The sequence below is a fragment of the Protopterus annectens genome, chromosome 9.part0 (assembly GCF_019279795.1).
Source record: "Protopterus annectens isolate FY-2018-M chromosome 9.part0, PAN1.0, whole genome shotgun sequence".
NCBI classification, from domain to species: domain Eukaryota; kingdom Metazoa; phylum Chordata; order Ceratodontiformes; family Protopteridae; genus Protopterus; species Protopterus annectens.
This window is the reverse complement of record NC_056743.1, coordinates 71,142,566-71,169,911: the sequence shown is the minus strand read 5'-3', so window position 1 is coordinate 71,169,911 and position 27,346 is coordinate 71,142,566. Positions and strand designations below refer to the sequence as shown.

The window sequence follows — 27,346 nt, the reverse complement described above, 5'->3', positions numbered from 1 at the left end:
ATGGGGATTGGTTGAGGGGTGGAGTCTCTTTACTCAGCTCTGTTGGTTTTATTTATATAATGTGGGTTTCCTACTATTTGTTTTAAGTCTGTTGAAGCTACAAGTTTTGTTGTGAAAGCTCTAACTTTTATCATTAAACCTGTTTTTTATCGGAATGCAGTGTTATTTATTGCCCTATCCTGGACCGTGCTTTGCCTACACCGGTGAGTGAGTGGACTGTATTTCATTCTAAGGGTGCGCTAGTTGTTTTTGTAGCAGTTGTTTTCTGTGTTTTTGGATTTGTACTCTTCTATTTTCTACTGCTATGAACAAGCATGGCTGTGGGCTGTTCTGTTAATATTGAACTGGTGTACAACCCTTCAGGAAGGGTTGTTGTGAATGGCATTGTCAATGTGGAATTGAAAAGAGGAGCTGGTAAGCTCATGAAAACACTGTGCAGTGACATCAGTCCTTTTTCTAGGTACTGCTTTGGATACTCAAAGAAAGAAAGGTGAGCCTGACATTGATGGTCGCTTTCCATACCATGCTAAATACATTAGAAGATAATTTATATAAATTAAGGAGACTCCAATTGCAGAGGCAACATTTTGAATAGGGTTACCACCTGTCCAACTTTGCGAGGGACAGTCCCTCTTTGGGCAGTTGTGTCCTGCAAAAAAATTTAAAAAATGGCAAATGTCCTGAGATTTTAGGGCAAAAATATTTCCTATATTTTCTTTAATACTTGCACAAAACAGTTATTTTGTATCTGAAACACCTAAATGTTATAAGGAACAGAATAAGCAACTCAAATGCTACAAGAATAAGCTTTTATTTTGGCAAAAAAGTGAAGTTCTGTCCTTTGTACTGGCCGTGGGTATGTTTTGCCCTGCAAATTCTGATGTTTCTACAAAAAATGTCCCACTTTGGGCATTTGAAAAGGTGGCAACCCTACATTTTGAAGCCTGCTTAATACTGCGAGTTATACCTCAAGGACTAAGGGTCCTACGTATGCCTACATATGGGACCCATTTTTCATCTTTATTATGTAAGTGGCAGCAATTGAATTTGGACATGATCTTAGGATATCTGAAGCTCTTAACTGAACATTTTTTACCAGAGAAACTTTTGCTTGTTGAACAAATTAAAGAACGGCAGGGTGGACTTTATGTGAGTTTCCCTAGTTCTTTAGTGGATGACAACTTATGTGAGCTGGCTGACTCTGTTGCTATTTTTGAATGGAAGTTGTTGTTTATTAAAAAGAAAAAGTTGATTAGAGGCTTGGGAGACTTTAAAAATGGCCATGTTTTTGCTTGGCTGAAGCAACAATCTGAACGGGGGTTGAATGACCATGCTGCCTCAACACAGTCATCTGATTTTTCAAACACACAGGATCATGTCCAAATTCCTCACGACAACCATAAGTTGACCAATGAGAATGGTCATAATCGACAGGTGGGTGGAGCCCAAGAACGTTATGCGACAGTTCTTACAGGTAACTACATTGATGGCTTTTTATGCACCAATGAGGATGTTCACAGAGGCATGACCAATGGGTCTGATGTATCTGGAGCTGAGGAGCTTCCATCATTAGGAGATGACGTTAGGAGAAAATCCTCTCATCCGGCTGTCCAACTCCAGCTGCAGAGGAACACGGACTATCTTCGAGTGGTGCAGTCTTTCCCTTTACCCGGGACCCAGAAGGAGAAATGGGGGCAGAATCATTTGCAAAGCAGAAGTTGCATGAAGAGGAAAATGCAAATGGAAATGGAGTCCAACAGGTCACTGAAGAAGATGTGGGTGCAGGTACAAGATCGTTTATTTGGAACATTTCCTCTAGGCCATTGATAGATTTAGAGTAAATTGTCCTTGAAAAGGACTTGAGTTTTTATACCAGCCCAGGGAGCAACACTAACTGATACTATAATTGACTTAAAAATGTTTCTAAGGAATGTTTCGCTGAAATTGATGTTTGGTGGTAATGATAATTATGAGGAGGGCAATAAAATGAGAAAACCTAGTACATTTGTACCAGATCTACCCCCTAATTTGGAGATCTTTTATAAGTTATGTGAGTGAGATTTTCATGAATATTTTGGTAACAGCTTGGGCCGCAGAACTTTTTGTAACATGTCTAATGATGAATGGCAACCACTGCAGGGTTTAATATGCGAATTTAATGTAGTAGTTAGACCAGCTGATAAGGGAGGCATGATCGTTGTAATGGACCGCTCCTTTGATTTTTCTTCCATGAAGTTGATGCTAAATGATCCACAGACTTATACTATTATTTCATACGATTTGATTATAAAGCTTCAGCAACAGATTTTGAATATGCTGAATGAATGTTTAACTTGTCATTAGATTATATTAGATGTTTATAATTTTTTATTGGTGAAGAACCCGCTTATTCCTTCTATACACGGTCTTCCTAAAATTCATAAGGAGTTACACCAACCTCCCTTTAGACCAATAATAGCTGGGAGAGGTTGGTGTACTGAAACCATCTCTCTTTTTATTGAGAAGTATTTGAGACCATTAGTGGACAGGAATCAATATATTTTGAAAGATTCTAAGCATTTCTTAGAATATTTATATAGGTTTAGCCAGTAAGTTGATAATGACTCCACATTTTTGTTTGTAACTATGGATGTCCAATCCCTTTTCACTAGAATTCCCAACACCAATGGTATTGAGATTTCACAGAAGCATTTATTATGTCATGGTACTTTTGCCTCCAAATTTATGGATTTGTTATGCTTGTTCATGGAGACTGTGCTGGATAATAATGTTTTTTGGTTGATGGGTGTTATTATCTACAGAACGATGGCATAGCTATGGGCACTTCATGTGCCAATAGCTACTCCAACATAGCTAAGGCATGGTGGGAGGAAGAAGCCATGATTAAGAGTGACAGGTTTGCTTTGAACATTTTGTTTTATGTTTTATGTTTTGTTCCATGTTTTGTAGATGATTTGTTTTTAATTTGAGGTGGTGATGAAGTGAGTTTACATGAGTTTGTGGTATACATTAATAATGTTTGTACCTTTTTTAAGTTTACATTCAATGCCTCCAGGAACAAGATTAGCTTCCTTGATGTGGAAGTAACCTACTTGGATGATGGCACTATCACCACAGGTGTATATAGGAAACCATGTCATAGGAATGTGTACCTATATAGACGGAGTATGCATCGGAATCATGTCTTCCGTAACACAGTGAAAGGGCAGGGTCTAAGGACATCCAGATTATTTATGGATGATACTATTTTTTCCAAAGAATTAGAGACCTTGGCTAAAAGATTCACTGACAGAGTGTACCATGAAAGGGAAGTTCTTACTTGTCTAAGAGAAGTTGTTTCCATGAGAGGAGATGTTGGGAGACCTTATTTCTTTGAGAAGAGGAACGTGAGTCATTCAGGCAATAAAATTAATACATTAAATATCGCCATGTTTTGTACTAGTAATTCAAAGGATATTTCTGACATCATATGGAACCATTGGATATGTCTGACATCATATGGAACCATTAGATATGTCTGACATCATATGGAACCATTGGTCCATTCTGATGTTAACCCCAGAGGTTAGAGGGATTGTGGGTGACTGATCAAAGTTTTCCTATAAGAATAAGAAGTCTATAAAAAGAATGTTATGCTATCCACTGACACTAGATTTATCTGGGCAGAGACAGGATGAGGGAACTCGACCATGACAGTCCTGCAACTATTGCTGTTTTGTTAAGGAATCTTCTGTTTTTGTACACCCTGAAACTGGATATAGATATGAATTTAGGGTTGATGCAGACTGCAATATATGTCATGTGGTTTACCTGGCTGAGTACCAGGAATGCAGTGCATTTTATATCGATAAAACCGATAGATATTTGAAGTTTAGAATAAGAGTGCACTTATATGATATTAGTGTTTGTGCTCTCAATAATGCTCTTGCTAAACATGTTAAGCAGAAAGGTAGTGGACATCAATTTAAATTTATGGTAATAGATGTTATCAAAGAGAGTGATCGTAAGGGTGATGTCAGGAACTACACAGACGTTATTGAGGCCAAATGGATTATCAGGCTCCATGCAGACTTTGGTAAAGGACTAAATGATCGTGTCCCTCTGGTTCCTTTTTTGAAACTAAGAGGGGTTAGATAATATTTAACTTATAGACCTTCACTTGTTCATTTTTGATTTTTCTTTTCTTTCAGCTGCAAGTTTTGTATTTAATTACCATGGGGATTGATTGAGGGGTGGAGTCTCCCTTCTCAGCTTGATTGGTTTTATGTATATAATGTGGGTTTCCTACTATGTGTTTTAAGTCTAATGAAGCAACAAATTTTGTTGTGAAAGCACTGACTTTAATCATTAAACCTGTTTTTTATCGGAATGCAGTGTTATTTATTGCCCTATCCTGGACCGTACTTTGCCTACACCATTTTATTTTGAGGGGACTGTATTTCGTTCTAAGGGTGCACTAGTTGTTTTTGTAGCAGTTGTTTTCTATGTTTTTAGACTTAATCATCTGAATTAAAGGCCAGCTAGATTGTTATTGTGTTGGACTTGATATAGTGCTATCCAGGTGCACACTGGAAACTATTGCTTGTTCATTCATAAATATGCTCTAGTAATGTTATATGTACAGCTATTAGCAATACTACTTGAAAAATAAGTGTAAACCAGCTAATGATAACCACTGACCAGTAATGACAGACTATCCTTGATGTACTGAAAAAAATGAGTTTCAGCTAACCTTTAATGGGCTTGTACACTCACACTCTCTTTAGGCTTCATGTTTCAGAGAAAAAAAAAGAGGGTAAACTGACTCTGTAAGATAAGCTAGAAGTCATCTGATAATGGGAATAGAAGCTGTGAAATGCATTTCAATGATACCTAATTACATTTGTCAGAGGAAAAAAGTAATAGATGTGTATAATAGACAAATAATGACAAATTTAATGAGGCTAGTGGAGAAGGAAACTGCAGGCGGTTCTCTAAGGAAGGCACAACAGTTACAACCCTGGAAGTTAGTTATGTCCTTTGATAAATGGTAGATACTTGTTTCACAGAGCAGTCTGAATGAGAACATTATTATCATTTTAAGAGATTTTTTTATAAAGATTGTATGGGCACCAGGAAGAGAGTGGGCATTCTGTGTCTGGAATTGGCTGGCAGTGAAAGGGAGGGAGGAACTGAGCCCAATCCCAGTTTAACAAAGTTGTATTATGTAAATGCTGTGCAGAAAAGAGGTCCGAAATAAGCCATAACTGTTCTGTACCTTATTGAAAAAGCAAAAGTGAAATTAAAAAAATTACAATGGAGCTGGGAGGAGAGAAACTGTAAAGATGTTGCAAATATACACAAGAAGATGGAATGCTTTGAAATCCTATTATTCAATAATATTAAAAAAAAAGAATTACAGATCTGATTATCCAGACAAGCAGGCTAGCGGTGAACTAAAAGAAAAGACGTTATTAAATATATAGGCATCAGGATAAGAAAAGGAAGCTACTGGAAGCAGAAGGAGCAGTCAGAAATGCTGAAGCTGATCCTGAACTAAAAACACATCATCTGTAATCAAGAGAACATTATCATATGCATGTGGTAAAGGTGGTAAAGGAAAGGGGAAAATGCTGAGGAAACCGTTAAGAATGAAAAGGGTAGAGGAGCTTATTGGGCAAGCACAAGAAGGAGACATAACAAATGCTTCTATTGGGCACAAGAAGGAGACATAACAAATGCTTCTATTGGGCACAAGAAGGAGACATAACAAATGCTTCTATTGGGCACAAGAAGGAGACATAACAAATGCTTCTACTGGTAGTTATTCATGATGGGGAGGTAGTGCTGAATGATGCTATCAGGATACTCTCTGAGACAGCTGTTCATAAAATGAACTGTCGCGCTCAATGCATCTACTGCACGGAAGAGCTTAGTTTCAACAGGTGGGTGAGGTCAACCATGCTGGATAATTACGTATAGGTAAACTGGAAAACTTGGCTTGTGACAAGGTATAAAAAAATCAGATAAAGCAGATTATAATTGGATGGTGCAGTGGTGCAGCTGTAGCGTTGTTGCCTCACAGCAAGAGGTTCTCCTGTTCGATTCTTGGCTGGCGTGCCTTCTGTGCGGAGTCTGCATGTCTTCCCTGTGTTTGTATGGGTTTTCTCTGGATACTTCAGTTTCCTCCCACATTACAAAGACATGCATCTGGAGTGTTTCTCCCTGGGGCTCTGCTGAAAATTGGCTTCATTCCAAGTCGGACATTCCCGGTACACAAATGTTAAATACATAAATAATTGGGTTTATCATACATAGGTTACCATCTTTGACTGTTCACCACAAACCACAGAGTCTTAGATCCATTTCCAGAAGTTATTGTACATGTTTCCATGTGGTATGGGGAGTCCCTTTTCATTCTGCAATGTCTCTTTTCAACTTTGAGAGTGTGACACTTGTCCGTAGATAAGAGTCATGGAAGAATGGTTTACCCTCAAGATTAGCTGATACCCAGCTCTTCATAAGTGGAAGTTGCAAGGTGTCAGACAAGTACTTCTTTTCCATGAATTAGATTAATAACTCTACCTAGATGCAAATTCAAACGTGTTTAATTTTTGTTACTTTAGCCAAAGCACATTTACACAGAAATACAGAAATTTCAAAATGGGGGGGGGGCATTACTGAACCCCATTTTGTCTATTTCCACATACAGCATTTTATGCTCAGAGTATTCACACAACCCTTTCTTAATGCTCACATTTAGCTGTTTGAGACCTACTGATAAACCATTCTGTAGTGGAACCAGGAACCACGCATTTTGTAGAATAATTAAAGAACCATTGTGATATACTCTTATGGCCAGTTTTCCCTAAACGCATGCAAACTCAGAGTTTTACTGTCAGTCTTCAAATCCAATACACTAAGGAGGTTTTCATCTTGAAAAGCTCTGTAGACCAGTGCTCTTCTGTAGCCTTCTGATTTTAAAAGAAGAAAAGGCCCAATTCTTCAAGTCTGGACTCATAGCCATCCAGCTCCACTGATGTAGAGGAACAAATCCCTGACTGTGAGACTGCCAGTCTGACTTCAGTTAGTGACACAGCCACCTGCTAGAGCTGGCTAGGAAGAAGAGGAATTGAGGCATTTCCTCCTCACCTCTTCCAAGTGGGAAGGTGTGCAGGCATTCAGTGCGCACAGTTCTCTGACAAGCCATGGCGGTGATAATGGGGTTGTAGTAGAGAAACATTCCATAACTCTCAACTGTCCAGTTTTTTGCAGAATACCTAGATTTTTACCTCATATTTTTGGTCTTTTTTTCATAAAAGTTGTGGTTTTCTGGCAAATTCACCAAGGACTGAAGTCACTAAATAATGACATACATTTGAATTTCAGACTTCATACCCATCAGAAAATGCATGCTACCACAAATCCTATTTTCTAGCAATGTTATAAGTTTATAAGAGTAACATTTACAGTCTGTCCCCATTTTTGGGCTCCCCCCATTATTTTAGGCTTTGTCCAGGTTTAGTTTGCTAAAAGGTTGACAGTGCAATTGCTGTGGTGAGTGGATCAGTGGGTAGGCTAAAACAAAGGATGTGCCACCACATAGTTGGGATGTTTCTCTCAAGGTAGTATTTTATGCTAACTTAGATGATGCCAGCCTTGCATGACAATAGGAGGTAAGACATAAGGGAAAAAAAAAAAGCTTAGACACATTATAATTGCTCCGCCTTCTCTAATCCTCCCCCAGATGTTGGAGTAATTATAATCCAAATGACAACAGAGTTGTTCTTATCTGGGGTTACCAGATACCACACTCATGTGATGAAGAAACTGACCAGGATGCCTCCCATTGCAATGAACCCAGGAAGTAAAGACCCAAAGATGAGAGATGAGAATCTGAAATCTGTGGAAATTTGGCCAAAAAAAAAAAAAAAGAAAGTCTGGTGATGTAGTCCAGGCGCTGTACATATGCTAAGTCTTCCCAAATCTGTGTTTTTTTTTATTTATTTATCTGCATAAACTAAACTGGAATTCCACAGAGAGGTGGAATAGTCTACGCTACAAGTTACTGTGGTATACGGGACAACTTAACTAGCACAGATCTGAATTAGTATTTATTTATTTTCATTTTATTTGTATTTGTTTTTTGGGGTAGAGCACTGATATCCATTGAACTTTTTCAGATTCAGGGCAGGAGTGGTGTATAGTTAACTGACTAGCTCAAAGTCACATGGTTAGGTAATGCAGGCTGGGGGAATCAAGCCATGCAACTGACCACAGGAAACAGATCGTCAAAACTGACCACAGGAAACAGATCGTCAAAACTGACCACAGGAAACAGATCGTCAAAACTGACCACAGGAAACAGATCGTCAACAGCTCCTTAATCCTGGAATCCAAACGCCAGACAACCAGTATACCTCAGAACATCTCTAATGTATTTGTTCATAAAGCTCTGCTATAGCTCTTTGACACTAAACGTCTGAGATCACAATTTCCCAACTATTACTTTCTAGAAACCAACAGATGATGTGCACAGATCCCCAATACTCAAGTAATTTAAGAATCTACAGTTGTAGGCAAACACTACCTTGTAACAGACCATCAAAAGCGCTTCTTTTTCTAAGGGGCAGACTCCCCTACACCACTTGTTGGGAGCACTGTAACTCATAAGTCTCTGTGCCTTTAAGAAAGAGCTATCAGTAATTACATGAAAAAATGTCTTGCTGTTTTTGTCAGAGGCTCCAAGCAACACACAATACATTTAGAGGAGCAACACATCACTTCTTTATAAAGCTAGCAATAAAATATGAGTAGCTTCTCTCACTGATATACATATCTCTCAACTGTACAGATTTTTGCAGAATGTCCAGATTTTTGCCTCATATTTTTTTATATTTCTCATAAAATTGTGCTTTTCTGGCAAATCATTGAGAGTTGAAGTCAGAAAATGATAAACATTTGAGTTTCAGACTTCATATCCTGCAGAAAATTTATGCTAATGCAAAACATGTTCTTCTGTCAACTTTCTAAGTAGCCCAATCCCCCTTCATCTTCACTCATATACACCACACCTCTTCAAATTGGATTTAATCTTTACCTCCATATGAAAGAAAACACCAATTGTACAAATTCCTTTTCATATTTTTTGGATTATATAAACATTTGACACATATGCTATTTTCCATTTGATACAGAATTCACCAGATAAAACTTTTCCTGAATGCTAATGTGTATGTCCTCCATAGAAGACATATTTCTTTTATTTCTTTTATCACACCCTCACATTACATCATAAGTACATAATTTTTTCCAGATGTTATGTTTTGCAAAGGCACCTTATTCATTGAACAGTAAACTCTCCCCAATTTTCACATCACACAAACCCTTAATTTTATCTTTATTCAGGGTCATTCCCATTTCCTTTAAATATCCATTCATACAGAGCAAAAGTTTCCTCATGCATATTTTGTTCTTAGGAACTACAGCTGTATCATCTGAGTACGTCTAAACTACTGGAATCACCAGCTAGTATTTTGGTAAGCTGATATACACACACTCCTAATGTTATTACCTATTCCATACTTCTCCATGACATCCCACAAAGCATCATTTCCTGCTATATCAAATCATCCACAATTTCTCTCACAACCAATAACAAAGTTTTGATATCCTTTCCCTTTTATACCATATATACTTTCTTCCATTAATATCCCTCATCCTCCATTCTATTCTCCTCTGTATTTTTCTCATAAAAATGTTATAATCTGTGTTATTTAGTGGGATGGGTCTTCAAATTTTTATTTCATTCTTTTTATCTTTCTTCCATATAAATTTTAATACCTCACTATATAGCTATTCATAAAAAAAACTTTAATCATTCATTCAGTACATTTACAAAATACGCCCTTTGCCAATCCACTAATTTCTTGTGTATTCCACACATTTCTTATGTATACCATCTGGGCCAGGTACTAAATCAACATTTACTTTCCTAATTACTTCATGCTCAGTAATTTCCTCCTTTTTCAAAATTTTCCTGAACTTATTCTAGATTTTCTTTTTACTTTGCAATACTTAGAATTTGCTCTTGCATTTTTACCTCTTGTGTTACATTTTTAATTATTGTTATTATACTAATATCCTCATTTACTATTTCACCCAGGTACATAGATACCTCTTTCCTTCTCCCATATAAATAATATTTCTGCCTAAGCAGTTATGCCTTAAATTTTCTTGAGTTATTTTATATACTTTCCATATTATCCTTTAAACTCGGTTATACTTTTCTATATATTTTCCAGACTTCACTTTCTTTTCCTTTTTTACTTCATCTTGCCACTGGAAAAACACTTTTTATACTTCTTTTTAAATGAAATCCATCACTCAGACTAGTTTTATAGAAATCCTTCATGGTTATATAATCCTTCCATAACTGCACTACTTCCCCTTCCACGTCATCCCATAATCTCATATATTCTTTTTATTCCCTTTTCTATTTGAATATACTCACTTTCTTCCATCATCTCCATCCATAATGCTAAATGGTCTGAAAAATGTGCTACAACTGTGTCACTATCTGCTACTGTCAACATTTCTGATAATTCTGATAATACAAAATACTAAATTTCAGATCCAAGGGCCCCTTCTATAAATCCACTGACTTTTGTTCCATAGAATTAATTTACCACATTATCACTTCCTGTATTTTTTACGTATTTCCCTTTCTTTTTACATTTCCCCCTTAAAATCACAACGAAAGTCCCCTGCAATTATAATTTTCATGTTCACCACCACTATGTAATATCTGATGAAACAGAGTCTCTCTTTCCTTGGTAGTTATTCATATAATGCTACAGTTCTGTAAACATGTTCTCTCCACTTCACATCTGTAACAGTTAACCTTCAAATTCTTATCAACATTACATGTAATATTTTCACTGTTTGTTTACACAACACAGCCACTCCAGAACAACATTCACCTAAGTTTCATATTATAATTCCACCCCACAATTTGAATGCATCCTCTAACAGAAAAACATCCAGATTATATTTAGCACACCCTTCCAATATCCCCTATACTTACAGTGTTAATAAATAATAATGTTCACATTTACTGAAAGTACTCTGAATTTGTTGCTTTTTTCCTTCTTTTTAAGTTTAGGGAAAATATTTTTAAATTTTTGTTTTACTATTTTTTGCTCTTTCCCCGGTTAAATATTTTCCTGGGTTTATGTACAAATAATCTTTGATTATCAGAGTCAAATTTTTCACTGGTTAGAACTTTAAAAAATATATCTGTATTGATCCCTTCTCCTGACATCTTTTCCTGCATGTGCTCTCTCTCCTAATTTTTCTTCTCCATATTTTTTCTTCTTCTGCAGTTTATTCTTCACCTATATATCTCCCTCTCTCTCAGCCTCTTGCTGTCCTTCCTTATGTATGCTTTCTCCCCTTCCCCTCATTGTTCATTATTTACTCTCTGCTCTTGACTTGTTTGTGTCTTTTGGCTTTTCCCGGTTAGGGGTCGCCACAGTGGAACTCCGGTCCACTAATGATTGGCAGTAGAGTTTTACATGCTGGCTTGCCGGGCCTAACGCACAACCTTCAACAAAGGAACGCCCATTCACGCATGTCGCCACACAGAAGACGCACTAACTGAGAATCTCTGCTCTTGACTATCCATCCAAAATTGTCCATTTTTTACACAGTCTTCTTTCAGACACACACCTTCTTGCTGTATTTCTCCCCACACTGGTTACATTTTACCTTGTCACACTAATTTATTGAGAAAAGTCCCCACAAAAGCAACATGATATAAGTTGTTCAGCATATCTTAATGGTCCTCTATGACCAGCCAAAAAAAAATTAACACTTGTCACATTTCAACACTACTTCCAATCTCCATTCTCCATTCCATAAGTTTCTCTAATTTCTGACTTTCACAGTATTATCAGCTGTTTCACACAGACTGTGCATGCATTTTTGCCATCATTTTTTTTAGTTCATCAGTTCTTAACTGCAAAGTTACATTTTTTTAATATTTACATTGCTACCAAAAAACAAATAATTTTTCTAAGGGTAAATATCCTTTTTTTTGTTACAAAGTTCCAGAAATGTCTTCATTAGTCCATCAGTTGCAAATGTTAAGTCACAAAAGGTGTCTGTCCCAATATTTATAACAGACTGAATTTCTTAAGATTTAAAGCCCAGAAAAGTTACCAAATTATCCCATGCACAATATTTGTCTTTTAGTGTCATTCTTTGTTCATGTGCTTACGGCTGGTCTTCTCTTCTTTTTAGAAACAGTTTCACTTACAGTTTGTTGTTGCAATCCTTTTTCGCCTGCTCTCACTGCTGTATATGTTCTAGTTATTATATTATCGGCTGCCATAAAACCAGACACTTTCTCAGTTTGTTACTGATTTTCACTTTTATTTTTAGTCGCTGCTGCATTCTTTACTGCCACTCACCTAGTTCCTTTTCCACATAACTGTTTTGGAAGTGGTGAGGATGGTACTCACCCCATGAAACAGCAGAACTGTAGCCTGGATCATCCTGCTCAATTATTTTTAACAGAACGTTATCTGAAGCCCATCTGATACCATTTCTCTTACCTGCACCTCTTCAACAAACTCATTTACTTCTTTCTCCATGGAAACAGATAAATGCCGCTCATTTGTAACATCCACCACACAGGAATCTTTGCTTACATTCTGAAGCGCTGTATTAAAAAAGTGTTTCTCCAAATTCTCACTTTGCATCTGCACAGCTTTTCTCTCCTCCTCCTCCATGCTGCTGCTGTTTGCATTAGGTTGCTTTCTTGCTGCTATAGGAGCCATCCTGCACCATTTAGCAGCTCTAAAGAGATGAGGAAGTTCCCCAATATCCTGGCCAAATTTTTCCTAGTAGTATATATACCACCTCCGGTCTCCCTTGAAAAGGGAAAACTAGCCTAGTATGGCTAACCCGGTCAACAAAAGGATTAAAAAAAAATCTTAGCCACTACAAAAAGAACTAAAAACCCTGCCCCTTTACTCAATGTCATACAGAGTCCTCAGGAGTGATTTCTGCTTTGTCTTTCATGCTGTGAATGAGCCTGGACTCTTTAAATTCTTTCACTTAAATATTACCTGTGGCATCAAGCAGAGAACTTCCATAGCAACCTTTAAAACCCATAAGGATAACTGGATGTGTGATCATAAAGTTTCACTAGGGATCTGTAGAGAAGATGTATTTAATGGATGGGATAATAATTAAGGTAGTCTACTCACAGACAAAGGTAAAGGGTTTGATTCAGACCTCAGGTAATTGGCTAGACTTAAAATGGTCCCTTGGGGCAGCTAGCTTTGTATTCACCTATGAACAATGGAGGATATTGTTAGACTTCCATCAGTACTGGATGATGTGGCTGACCTTCTCGATGGTGTCTTTTGGCCATAAGCTAAGTAAGAACCTAAAAACCTATGAGCTGATGTTGCATACCTTGACTGAGCCTCCATACGAGATTAATAGGTAAAAGGAAGTGAGTTAGTGTAAGAAAAAAGCTGACTAAGTGGATAGAAGGGTCACTGGGTGGAAGGAAGCAAAAAGTACCAGTTATGGCATCCCTGTTAAAGGTAAAAGAACAGTTTCCCTATCTGAATATGAAAAATGATTTTTCAGCTCACCATTCATTGCAAATCACATACCAAAAACGATGAGCTGAAAAAACAGAAATCATTTCTTTCTTTCTGCATTTCTTTTTTTTTTTTTTTTTACTGGGAAAAGGTCACCTGCACCCCACCCAAGAAAAGTGGACCCCCCCAAAAGAATGCAGCACCAGCTCGCTCAGTTAACTGGAGCTGCTCAGAGTTTGGTGAATTTAGCCAGAGATCTGGAGTGCATCTGAACTGAAATCCAAGGCGTCCACTACAAACAACTGAAAAATAGGTATATTTAAAGCCTGTATTGCAGTTTGTTAAATATATTAATCTGAATTGCTACTTCATTTTTGCTGATTGTGTCTGCATTTTTTCTGTTCTTTGAAATTCTGTACTACTGCCTTATATAGCATAGGCTAGATTCAGACTTGCTGAATCTAGAATGTTTGGTATCACTGTGCTGTAAACCATCCATTTAACATTAAGATGGCCTCCCTGTACCCCTGTGGAAGAAGTGTGTAGCACAGGTTCCATATGAGTTGGGAATTGCTGGAGAAAGGCTCAATCTGGAGCTTTCCCGTTTGTAGCTTCTCTTAAAACTGTTGAATTTTGCCTGTTTTTAAGCTTCGGTTTTGCTCGTAGCCTCTCATCTCACAGTGGGGGTTAGCGCTGCCCTGTATAGATGAACATGCCTGGAAACTTACATTTTCCATAGATGTCTGTAAGTAGATCCCTCCCAAGTCCCCTGTTGATCTGCAGGCAACTCACCTGCACACTGAGTAGCATCACCACTGCTCTTCACCCCAAACCATCTACAGAATCATAAACTGAGCTCACTTACCCACTCCCCAACAGAAATGCGGTATAAACCTGTAATTATGGATGGTCACTTTCCCACCATTTCTTCAGCTAGCCTGATTGACTTGGGAATTCTGAGGCAATGTATTAAGTGCCTCATGTATGCTGACAACCACTTAGTCCTGAAACAAATAAATATCATATGAGAGTGATGTAATTACACTATTAATTTGGAAACAATCCTCTCACTTAACAAAAACAAGACAAAAAACAGGTTGTCAGCTCATACACTTCACTTCTCACACAAGTTCAGGACACAACACATAAACCCACATATGCGGAGGTACTCACTAAAAGCCTACCAAAAGATCAAAGACCTCCCAAGCTCAAATTATCTGCACACAGCTCAACATGTATAGAAACCACTGCACATAACATCACACATATCAGTGTCTCACCAAATAAGCCCCTAAGGCAAAACACCTCAAAACCTAATGTCTTGGTCATTGCAGACTCCATAGTGAGACACACAGATGTCCCCCTCACCAGACTGGACAAGGAGGGTCATGGTCAGCTGCCTGTCAGGTACCAGTATCTGTCAGATCATGCCTGCTCTCAGGTCACTCAACAACAAGTACCGTTATGACTCTGTCATAGTCCATGTTGGGATAAATGACTTGAGACATACCTCCTTGGACTATATGAAGTGAATCATGACTAAACTCTCAGATTATGTGTCCCAGGCAGGTATAACCCTATCCCTAAGCAGCTTTCTACCTTTACCCAGGATGATGCTGCAATATAAAGAAAAAATGATTGACTTCAACAATTGACTTAGCTTCTGGTGTCATTACAGGTGCATCCAGTATTTGTCAGCTTGAGAAGATATGATTGACAGACCACGCTGCTTTGCCAGACATGGTCTGCACCTGTCTCCCCTAGGGTTTCGGATGCTAGCTAAGGTGCTTGCCTCCCCCATAGTGCTTTTTTAGGCAATGTCAAAACGACAAAATTTCCAGTATAGCAAAATCCACTCAAGACAAACTAAAGGTTGTGCTGCTTAATGCTAGGAGTCTAAATACAAAACTGCACTCCCTAGAAGCACTCTTCACCTTGGAAGACACTGATGTCTGTGCATTCACTGATACATGGTTCAAGGCTGCAGAGAGCACCTCAGCTGTGCAAGGCTACAATGCCTTCCACACATTCAGACCTCAGAATGAGTGTGAAAGAACCATAGGTGGAGGTATTTCCATCTTCATTAAAGCCAAGTACACATCCAGACTGGTCAAACAATATGACTCTCTTGAACTACTCCATGCCAAATTAACTACAGGCAAAACACCCTACCACACCATTGCTAGCTATAGATCCCCCTCCATGAACCAAGAGAAGCACAGTGCCTACCTGGACTTACTGGAGTCACTTGCCATATAGCCCAATACCTCAGTCATGGGAGATTTCAATTATCCCTCCATTGACTGGGTAACATACCGGAGCCCAAACATGCTCACCTAGAGGTTCCTAGACTTTGTCAATGCAAATTCTTTGGAACAGATTGTCTGCACCCCCACAAGGGGCTCTAATGTCCTTGACATAGTACTCACCAGTACGGGTGGTGACTGCACTGCCCCCTGTGTGATGCCCTCCCTGGTAAGGTTGGACCATAAATCAGTCTCACTCAAAGTAACTATTGGACACCACACTTCCAAATGAGCAAAAAACTAAGACACTTATCAATAAGGATACTGCAGCCTACTATGCTGTGTTATAAAAAGTTTTATACCCCCTGTAATCACAGGCAATAATGATCCTACATAGAGATGTACACAAATGCCCTGTGTAATCATCTTAGCAACTGTATAGACTTGATTGAACCTGCCTAGATTAAAACCAGACACTCCTGAAAAACAAGCCACCTTGGTGGCATCTTGTATAAACAGATTGTATAACAAAAGGAAGAAACTGATGTCCAAGAAAAAGAGGAAACTGCCTCTGCAGAGGAAGAATTCCATCCATAGATTAAACAAGCAAATCAGAAGTCTTGTAAAGTTCTGTAAAGCTAATTCTGAACCTAAAATGGCATCCCTAGCCAAGGAGAATCATAAGACATTCTTTAACTTTGTCCAAAATCTAAAAGGGAGTGCCCAACTATGTGCTGAATTGGTAGTAGATGGCAGTAGATACTCACATTATACTGGAGGAAATTGCCAACCTGCTAGCTGACAGATTGGGTGCAAACTACACAATCCCCTATCCCCACCAGCCATACTCCAAAGCATACCTGACACCAGTTCTCTACCTAGTATCTCTAGAGATCAAGTCATATCTGTGATCTCCAAGGCCAAAAAACAGCCTCACTGGGACCACATAACATTCCAGTTTGCTTACTAAGCAATTTTAAACAAAACGTAGCTGACCCACTTGCCATTCTCTTTAACCATAGCCTGAGAACTGGCTTTGTACCAACAAAATGGAGAACAGCAACAGTAACCCCTTGCATAAAGGGCAGCCATTAACCCACCCTGGGAACTATAGATCCATAAGTCTAAAACTGTAAGGCCATGGAAAGAATCATCATGGACCTTATCATCAAGGACATAGGCAACCTTCAGACTTTAGACCCAATCCAGTTTGGTTTTGTTAAGGGTAGATCATACTTATTGAACCTGGTAGACTTCTTCAAGAAAGTCACCAAAGCCCTGGATGAAGGTAAGACAGTGCATACTGCCTATCTGGACATAGCCAAAGCCTTGACACAATCCCCCACTCAGGTATCATAGAAAAACTCTCCCAGCTAGGTGTTAACACTTACATCACTAGATAGGTAGCTAATTGGCTAATGAACAGAACACATACTGTCAAATTTGGTGACTCCACCTCTGCCAGTAGACCCGTAAGCAGTGGAGTACCGCAAGGATCTGTACAGGGCTCTTTAGTATTTGGAATCTATTTCTCTGAAGTCCACGTTAAATCAGACAGCCTTTGGCTTATTAAGTTCATTGATGATTTTAAACTAGGTGTAATCATTGAGTCCCCCAATGACATTAACATATTACAGAAAGGGCTAACACAAACAAATGACTGGTGCCAAAGTCATGGTCTAAAACTAAATGCAAAAAATGCACTATTATTCCATTTGGCAAAGCGGAACTTCCCATTAATTACAATACTGACAGCACCCCTCTACAGTTCAAACCCAGTGGTGCAAGATCTGGGAACACAGGTCGACAGCAATCTGAACTTTGACCACTAGGTTTCCATGACCGTAAGGAAAGCCTTCTACATTGCCGCATCTCATAAGTAAAGGCATTGCATCCAGGTCTAAGGATGTTATAACTCTACTTTACTCGACCCTTATCAGACCATTAATAGGGTACAATGCTCCTTTCTGCATGTATCTTACCAGACACCTACAGCAACTGGAAAGACCACAGAGGTTTCTCACTAAGAAGATACATGGCCTCCAAACCATGACCTACGAGGATAGACCGACGGCCCTGTCCCTGTACTCTGTATCATACAGGTTGCTGAGAGGTGACCTGTGCCTTGCCTACAGGGCAGTCTCTGACCCTCACCTGCACACACCTATTCAGTTATTGCATGGTGTTTTAAAAATTGCAATGCACCACAATTAAACATTATTCACAAAAGAAAATTAACAAAAGACTGTAAAACAATAAATATTGATTACATGGCTATTCAGCAGTCTTGTGGTTGTCTTACTTAATAGCCTGTGACTGTTGCACACTGAGAAAGCTTGTCTGCCGCACATAAAATATCATCAGTGCATCTAAAGATTATAGTATAGTTTCCTTTTTGGAAATGCAGTCTGCAGTTACAGACAGTCTTTAAAACACACTTTTATGAACAGATTTTTGTCTGCCATTCCTTCTCAGTGTAACTATAACAAATTAGGCAGTCAATATTAAAAATGAGCCATAAAAAGTAACATAGAACTCTCAAAATAGGATGATGACTGCATCAGCAATCTTGTCCTGGTAGATGTTTGCCTCAGATGAAGTGGGGAATCTACCCAGACATGGATCTGCAATATTACTTAGGGTCATAAGTTCATATGTTTATACTAAGCTAGTGCCATATCAACAATATCATTGAAAATAAGCTAGTACTTCAGAAAATGGTGGCAGGAAGTAGAGTAAATTTGGGAGATAAAGACAGAATATTTTTGTTTCCACTACAAAAAAATTACATATTTATCACTCGAAAATTAACTTCATGATTACTGCAGATCAAAACGTCTGTGTCCAATTCACTACAATTTCACAGATCAAAATGTTTTTTTTTTCCTGCATGTAAAACAAGCGTTTCATACCTCCAGATTTATAATACAAACTGCATAGTTGTACAGTATTGGGAAAACTCCCCAAATCTGTGCCACAAGCAGTTTTGCTCCATCAAGAAAGAGGGAGGGAGGGAGTGATTTACATCCAACTGTGATGTGAGTAAACATGGAACAGACTATATTGTTAGTCTGTATGATGCTATAGGGAAGGGAAATAGGGAGTAATTGAAGAAAATGGATGGAAGAAGCAGAGAAGAAATAAATGAGACTGAGATGTGATAATGTGTACTAAGAAATTTGTAGCTAATAACTCCTGTGATGAATTTATGGGGTTCCATCTATTTATTTCATTTTAACATGCAGCTTTATCATGACCTGTAAAATGTTGTGATATTATAATATATCGTTTTGTACTGTCGTACTGTGTACATGCATGCATGTGATCATTTATGTGGAGCTTTTCTCCCCTGGCTTCCGCTGAAAAGGGGCAACTAGCCCAGTCGGACTTCACCGGTAAACAAATGCAAAATCAATTAAATAAACTAATAATATTTTTTTAGGACCCTGTCTAGACTGTTTTGAAAATCTGCCTCATAATGTTAGCTTTTATAATTCTAGTGCAAAAGCATGTGCACTTGCTTGTATTTTAACGGCTTACGATCACTTATGAAGCCTAGCGAATCACCTATAAAAAATAAATTACCTTGTCACTAGTGCTGTGGTCCAAAGTTTACAGAATTTATATTTAGAGTGGAGATCTTTAAACAACAATGTAGCTTTGATTTCTGCCTTTCTCTTTTCAGATTGCTACAACTCGACGTCTAACAGTACAGTTTCATCCCCCATCCAGCTGTGTTCTAGAAATTAGCGTGCAAGGTATAAAGATTGCTGTGAAAGCACATGGAAGAAGAGACTATGAAACCGTGAGTGCATATTGAACTTTTATACTGATGCTTGATCATACTGATGACAGACATATGCAACAAATGCCAGCGTCCTTTAGACGAGGAGGGGGGGCTTTTGAGAAGGGGTTGTGGGGAGAGACAGATGTGCACGAATACCAGATTCTGGAATTCACAAAGTAATATATTTGGTTATGAGTAAGGCAGGATAGTTTTATGGTGAGAGCACAAAGAAAAGAAAATGGTAAGTCTATGTCCCTCTTCTTTAGGATATCGCAGGTCATCACTAACAGCCAACCCAGGCTCAATTAGTGACCCAGCTGCTAGAGAGGTTGGCAAGATGAGGCTCAGCATGCCATAACTGGAAAGGACTTTGCACTCTGGGTCAGGAGGCCCTACAGTGCCCTTCTCAGTCATGGCGAAGCAGATAGAGAAGCATTTCTGGGGTGTGCAGAAACATCCACTTGCTAGGGGAAAGCATAGTGGCTCCTACAGTGATACGGTTTGTATGGCCCTCCTCCAGTGGATGTTTTAAGCTACACAAAAAAAAAAAATCCTGACTGGTTCTCACTCAAAAAGGAACAGATGGGCTTCAGGAGGATCATGAAGAAATTTGTTGGTTGGTCAGAACCTTCGTCTTCCTGTAAGTGCTCTTTAAAATAATAAATCTTTCCTTGACTGGAATTGATGACAGGGCAGAGAAAAATGACAATATGGTCTGTAGTACCGGAAGCTGCTTATTCTGAAACCAGAGTGACCTACAAATTCAAATTTAAGACTGACTGATTTTACTCCATTGTAGGATTATTTTTGCTAAGCTGGTTTGTTTAACCTCAAAGATGGCTTAAGAAAGCATTATTGTATCTGTACTGCCATGAATGGGAATACTTTAGCTTGGTCAGGAGACCCAAATTCTTTTGGGGGTTTTACTGGAGTTGTCACCTTTTATAGTGGCCAAAACTAGACCAAAGGCACACCTCTCCCACCTCCCCATAACCACGCCAATCTTGTCCCTTCTCCCTATCCACTTTCTACCAATTCCATGATGTCACGGGCTGATTGCACTGGTTGTGATACTTTTTTTTAAAGAAAAGCATAATGAATCTGCTGATTTAACAAACTCCAATATTTTGTTTGTTGTTTTAAACAGAATACTGGAGTTTTTACAGTGTTTTTCAGACTACTGGACAATTGGTTGGATTTCTAGATAGCCTGGAAAAAATGCATAGGTGTCAACCCCAGGTATTACTAAAATTTTCAGTCCTGCTAATGACATATTATTCTAGACAAACTGAAATGTCCTTGGTTTGATCCAGCAACATAAAATGGTTTCAGAACTGCTTCTCATGTAGATATTATTGTAAGGCTTGGTTAGGACGGCAAACCCTCTTCAGAACCACTCCCCCCACATAATGCCATATATCCCCCCCTTTACTTTGCATTCTGCTGTCACTGTACACAGATTACCCCACCGTCAAATATTCCTGTGGCACTGGTCCTCATGTTAATACTGTGAATGAACAAATAAATGTTGTTTCTCATAATTCCAAAGCTCTGCAAAAACTGAAGCTATTCCAGCAAATGTATTCTCAATGCTAAGACAAGTGGGGTTCTAATTGAATAAATCTGCTCTGTTTTGGATAGCCCTACACTCTGTAATGCCATACAAAAGGACTTTCACTTCCACCTCAGGTTATATTTATGCTTATTTATCTGAGATGACACTGACCATGGAGTCATATTTGTTCCATAGATGGATATATGGCTGGGGACTTTGGATGAACACACACACACACACACACACACACACACGCATGCATGCATACAGCTACATTAACAAACTGTAGTTGGATTTCGTTTAAAGAGGTGTTTCTGATGAAACACATCTTCACTGAGCATCTGTTGACCAGGTATTTATCTGTTTGGACAGATCATTTGCGCACTCTTTTCTTTATATGCATTATATGTTGTACACAAAGAGAAAAATGCAACCTGAAAAGAATGGAAAAGTAGGGTCTTTCCTTACTTTTTTAAGTGCTCCCTGTGTTAAATATTTGTGAAATTAAAAAGTGCCTCTAGGAAGACTTTCAACATAAAATGCAAAGTATGACTTTGTGTTTGAGTTATGCCATCTGGTGGCCACTTCCTGGCATATGTGTTTTTATTTTGCATTTGCTTATCAGGATAGTCCAGCTGAAAATCTAAATGACTGTTTGCAAAGGAGGCTCGGGGAGAATAGTTCCACAAAAATTACAAAAATTGCATCACTACAAATTATTTTTGATTTAGTGTACAGAGAAGAGACATGTTTTAAAATGAAATGTTAAAATACAGGCACTTTGCATACTGACATTTTTAAGTAAGAAATTTTACAGAAATATTATATTATTCCACACTGAAAAATTATAATACATTCTTTGCACATTGTAGATTACAGAATTATATATTTCCAAAAAATACAATTGCTTGCAGAAAAAATATTTGATTAGCAGTTATTTGCAAATGCTAAAAGTGGTTGCCAGATGCGAACATTGAATGTGTTACTAGACCAAAAATACAAAGAACTGGAGGATACCATATCTGCTATGTAAAGGATTTAGACACAAAATGCTTTGTCAATATGCTCTCTCCTTTATTGACAAGTTAACTTTCCAGCACATTTCTGTTAATCTATTGAGATGCCACCATCATACATCTGTTATTTTAGGCTAATTCTACTTATACATTATACACAGGCTATTGCTTTGATAATGTTCACAGATGACAGTACTGCTAATATTTCTTCAGATTTACCACAGTTTCGATAGCACAGGATCGTAGAAAATACAAGAAAATTGAGTTCAAATACTATTTAGAATTTGCAATGCCTATCCACATGCTGTACCCCTTTTTTTTCAATAAGGTCAAAACAGTCATTTCTGAAGTAAATTGAAGAGTACCCATCCAGTCATGCAGGGTTAATTTGAAGGATGTACTTTGCTAACTTGAAGGGTAAGTCTGATCCAGAAGTGGGATAGACACTAGGTAAATAAGTTTATTTCTCCAGTATGCTTTATTATGTGTTGTTAGAGATTTAAGTCCCTAGTTGTGGTATTAATGTAGCTGTTTGACTTGCAAAGCTGGAGGAGATGAAGGACAGAGCCCCTAATGACACAAAATACAAGGTACAGATCACTCAGCAAGAGCCTGTAGGAAACTGAGCAATGGAATAGCACTTCAAGCCTTTCCTGGTAGCTCTAAGACTTTAGACTAACAATTGTCTTGGTCAGAAACCTCTGGAACATTTCCATTTGTTGAATACACATAGAAAGGTATAGCCCAACAGGGGCATTGTACTTAATAATTGATGTAATTAGGGATATATATATATATATATATATATATATATATATATATATATATATATATATGTAGAGAGAGAGAGAGTGAGAGAGAGAAAGAGAGAGAGGCATTGTACTTAATAATTGATGTAATTAGGGATATATATATATATATATATATATATATATATATATATATGTAGAGAGAGAGAGTGAGAGAGAGAAAGAGAGAGAGGGACTGTTAACCTCATTGGATTTGGATGATATGCCTTTAGATATTAATTGCACTAAAAGAAGGATTTTGTGACTGGTAGACAGTTTAATTATTGACCTAGGTTCTAGGTTTCCTGACTATGTTTATCATTTGGAGTATGCTACAGCTAATACTGTACATTGAATGACAGAGTTGCTTACCAAATGGGACAACATTATACTTTTTCAATTTGTTTTTTTGCCTTTTTTGCATTTACTAGTAGTTTACGAGGATCAGATCCAGCAATATTGGATGTGCATCTTTGGTAGATTTGGCAATAACAACCAGTTTATAGTTATCTATAAACTTTGTTAATCATTCCATTCTAGAGATTGGTGAAGTAGATGCAAAAAAAGAAAGATTCTGGGTACTGAGTCATGATGCATACTACTAGTTGTCCTCATATTTTCTGATGAAGATCCTGCCACGTTAACCATGCAGGTTATCTCTTTCAGCCAGTTGGCTATCCATCTCACCATGTATGTCCCTACTTTTAAGGCAGTAAGCTTATTAACGATACTTGCATAAGGAATAGCGTTGAGTACTTTGGCCAGATCTAAATAAGCATTGCCAACTTAATGACTATAGTTGCGTATGTGACCTTCTTGAAGAATTTAACTAAACTGAACAGGAAGGCTGTCCTTTTGAAAAAAGCCAGATTGATGTGAGTCTAGCCCAATAAGTCTTTCAATATAATATTTTACAAGGTAATATATCATGCATTCCATGGCGTTGGAAATCAAACTTGTCAGGCTTATAGGTCTGAACCTTTCAGGGTCCATGGTAGGGCAGGGATATCAGCAGTGCAGTTTGCCTTACTTTGAGGGAAAAATCCTTGAGCAAAGCTCAGGTTAAACAATTTAAGCAGAGATTCCCAACGGGCATGGTTGGCACTATTTATTATAATCCAGGTGAATTTTCGCGTCCTATGGATATAGCAGTTTTGGTCTTAGAGATCACCTTCAGTACGTGTTCTGTTGCTTTGTGACATTACTAGGTGTGAGTGAGTTGGGAATTTGTAGAATGAAGTTAACTACTTCAGGGGTATATTTTCTAATAAATTTGTCTGCTAATATATTTGGTATGCCTATTGTTTTTGAGTGGGTGATGCCATATTGGGTAAGTTCAGGACAATGTTGGGTGTTATTCCTTAGTTTCCTAGTATAACTAAAGAAGGTGTTATAATTATCCTTGGCTTCAGAAGCTAATTTAAGTTTATGATTTGCCTTACTAACCCTAATTTTAATTTTTATTTCCTAACTAATATTCTTGATGTAATCTCTAATACGACAAATTTTAGATCTGCTGTATGATTTACAATTTTATCTATCTATCTGTCTATCTGTCTGTCTATCTATCTATCTATCTATCTATCTATCTATCTATCTATCTATCTATCTCTATTTGCCAGGAAAGTCATTCTGGGCCAAAAAGATCTCTGTTTAGTAGAGGTCAGCGGACAAAAGCACCAAAAGAAGAAAAATAAAAGCTTGCATTTCATATACAGAACAAAAATATTTCTAATACAAATAAAAATCCATCTAGATTTGTTACGGTTCATACATGGAACAAAAAGACATTTCATAAGCAGACAAAAAGAAAATATAATCTTGATAGATCTGTTATAAAGATGCAGACATAGCATTGTACAGTTAGTAAGATGTTTGCATCATATCCTTTCTCTACATGTTTAGTAAGAGTAATTGAAAAGCCTATCTATGCAAATTCAGCAAGAGTAACAATAACAACAACAAATCGTTTTATTTAGGTTACAAGTCAGAATAACAAAGTAAATCAATTAAAACAAGCAAAATTGTTCCTGGTTGGAAAGAAAGACAGAGACATAAATAATTATTAAAGATGTGTTTTTGTAGCTTAGTTTGAAGGATGGAAGTATGTAGTCAGTTGCAATATTTTTCTAGCTGTTAGATAAGATATTATCCTATATACTGATCCCAATTTTTGAAGAGTTTTATTGAATATTTGAAGGAAGTGTTAATCAAATTTCAAGTGTTCATCAGTGATGATGTCTATGACTTTCATTTGGGTGACTAGCTCAATTTTGGTAGAGTTCTTTGAGTTCTTAGAAATAACTGAGAAAATACTCTTTGTGGAAAAGCATTGCTTTGTGTTGAATATAATTAACTGTATTGTCTTTGCACAGAGGAGATGTTAAGAGTCATCAAGTCAATGTCCGACTGCATTAATAGACTGTTGTGTAAGTTGTAGTGAGAATAAGGTTTTAGCTAAGCAGATAAGAGTGGAATTATCTGCATACTGAATGAGAGAGGCAGGAAAAGAGACAGTATGCAGATCCTTAAGGAAAAGATTAAACAATAAGGGGTCTAATATAGATTTTTGAAGGACACCAACAGTGATGGGTAAGAAGGAGGAGTATTCTTGTTGCCTTTTAACAGCCTCTTGTCTATTAGAAAGACAGTTTTGTAACCATTTTAGAAACGATTGATGTAAACCTAGTGTGGATAGGTTGTGAGTGAGTTTTTGGTGTCTGACAGTGCCAAAAGCCTTAGTTAGTTCCAAGAAAACCATGGAAACAAGCTTACCTGAATTTCTATTTGATTGTTTCGGTGAAAGTTAGTAAAGCTTTAATTGCTGAATTGTCTAAATCAACTTTGTTTTGACATACAAAGATTATTATCAGCAATGTATTTTAAGAGCTGAGAGTGGACACATTTCTCTAATTTTAGATAAAGATGATAAGATTGCAATCGGTCTGTAATTAGAGAACTCAGTGGACAGTCTACCTTTATGTCAGGTATGATAAAAGATTTTTTTCACAGTTGTAGTGCATAGTTTTCTTTGTTAGAGGAGTTAGCAAGTATTGAAATGGACTGAGCTAGTACAGCAATGCTGATCTTGATATATTCTCAGGGCATTTGGTCAGGGGTAATAGCAGTAGATGTAAGTTTACGTAAATTACTTTTAATCACAAAAGTAGGCATAGGTCAGACACAGAAATGTGTGCTATACTTGCTTATTACTGGTACAATAAGAAGTAAAGAGTTGCTATTGTTTTTGAGGAGGGAGTACTGATTGAATAATATGCTGGTTTATCAGTGCTGGTAAAGTGTAAGTTTGCTCTGATGCTGATGGGATGAGTTAAGAGATACTAACTGGATGGAAAAAAAGATTAACTGAAGACCAGAAAAGTTTGGGATTTAAGAATTGACCTGAGATTTTCTTGAAAGTTTGTGGGTTTTTTTTTTTTTTTTGTCTTTTTTAATGAAATGTTTGACTTGGCTTCTAAGATATCTAAATTTTTGTTGGATGCCATATGTTTTATTGTATAACCAAGACATCTAAACTATGTAAATGTAACACATTCATCTGTAGACTATTTTTATACAAGACAGCTGCTCCACCAGTTTTTGTCTATCTAACCTGTCAGAACAATGTCTTTATTTTTGATGATTGGCTTCAACCATATTTCCATAGCCTATGGTATATTTGGAGAGTGTTGATATAGCCAGGCAAATAATTCTGACTGGTTGTTGCACATGCTCTTGAAATTGAGATGGTAAATGTTTAGACCAGTGACTTGCTATAAGTGACAGAGGGCATTTTCATTGTAGATGTATTGTCCAAGTTGTGTACAGAACAAGTGGGACCAGGATTTGGGTGTATTTCCACTGACAGATTAAGCAAGTCTAAAATATGAGGAAAAAAATGAAACCATTTTCCTTTAAATTTGCACTCTCTGTCCCCATCACCTGACCTTCCATACAAAAGTGTACATATTGCTAATACTCTATAAACAATTTCAATGCTGTGTAAATTATTTGTATTTATCTTGTCCGTATATCTGTTTTTATTACTGTAATCCCCGGATTGACTTATTATTGTGTTTACTCATCTTTTCAACCCTGGTTGAAACAACAATATACTTGCACTGCATGGAGCTCAGTGATTACACACCAATTTTCTGAAAAAGACAAATCAGTTAAGCACCAGAGTGCCATGACACCTGACCTTAACAATTGTTAAGCACCCCTTGCTTAAGTTGCTAAGGTTAGGTCTAGCACTTGGCAGTAAAATCTGCCTGTACTGCCCAGCAACTGACAGCAGCAGAACAAAAGATTTATTTCTGCCTGTTAGCCATACCAGTCAAATGTCCCTAACTTTAT

General features: G+C 37.6%; 1 protein-coding gene across 2 annotated transcripts in view; it reads left to right on the top strand.

Annotated features, from left to right (window-relative positions):
• MAPK8IP1 (mitogen-activated protein kinase 8 interacting protein 1) overlaps positions 1–27,346 on the top strand; it is a 1,153,940-nt gene that overhangs the window by 1,083,118 nt on the left and 43,476 nt on the right. For both annotated transcript variants that reach the window (XM_044082569.1, XM_044082568.1), the window contains exon 9: positions 19,530–19,649. In XM_044082569.1, coding sequence (XP_043938504.1) covers positions 19,530–19,649 — 120 coding nt within the window. The remainder of the gene's footprint in view (positions 1–19,529; positions 19,650–27,346) is intronic.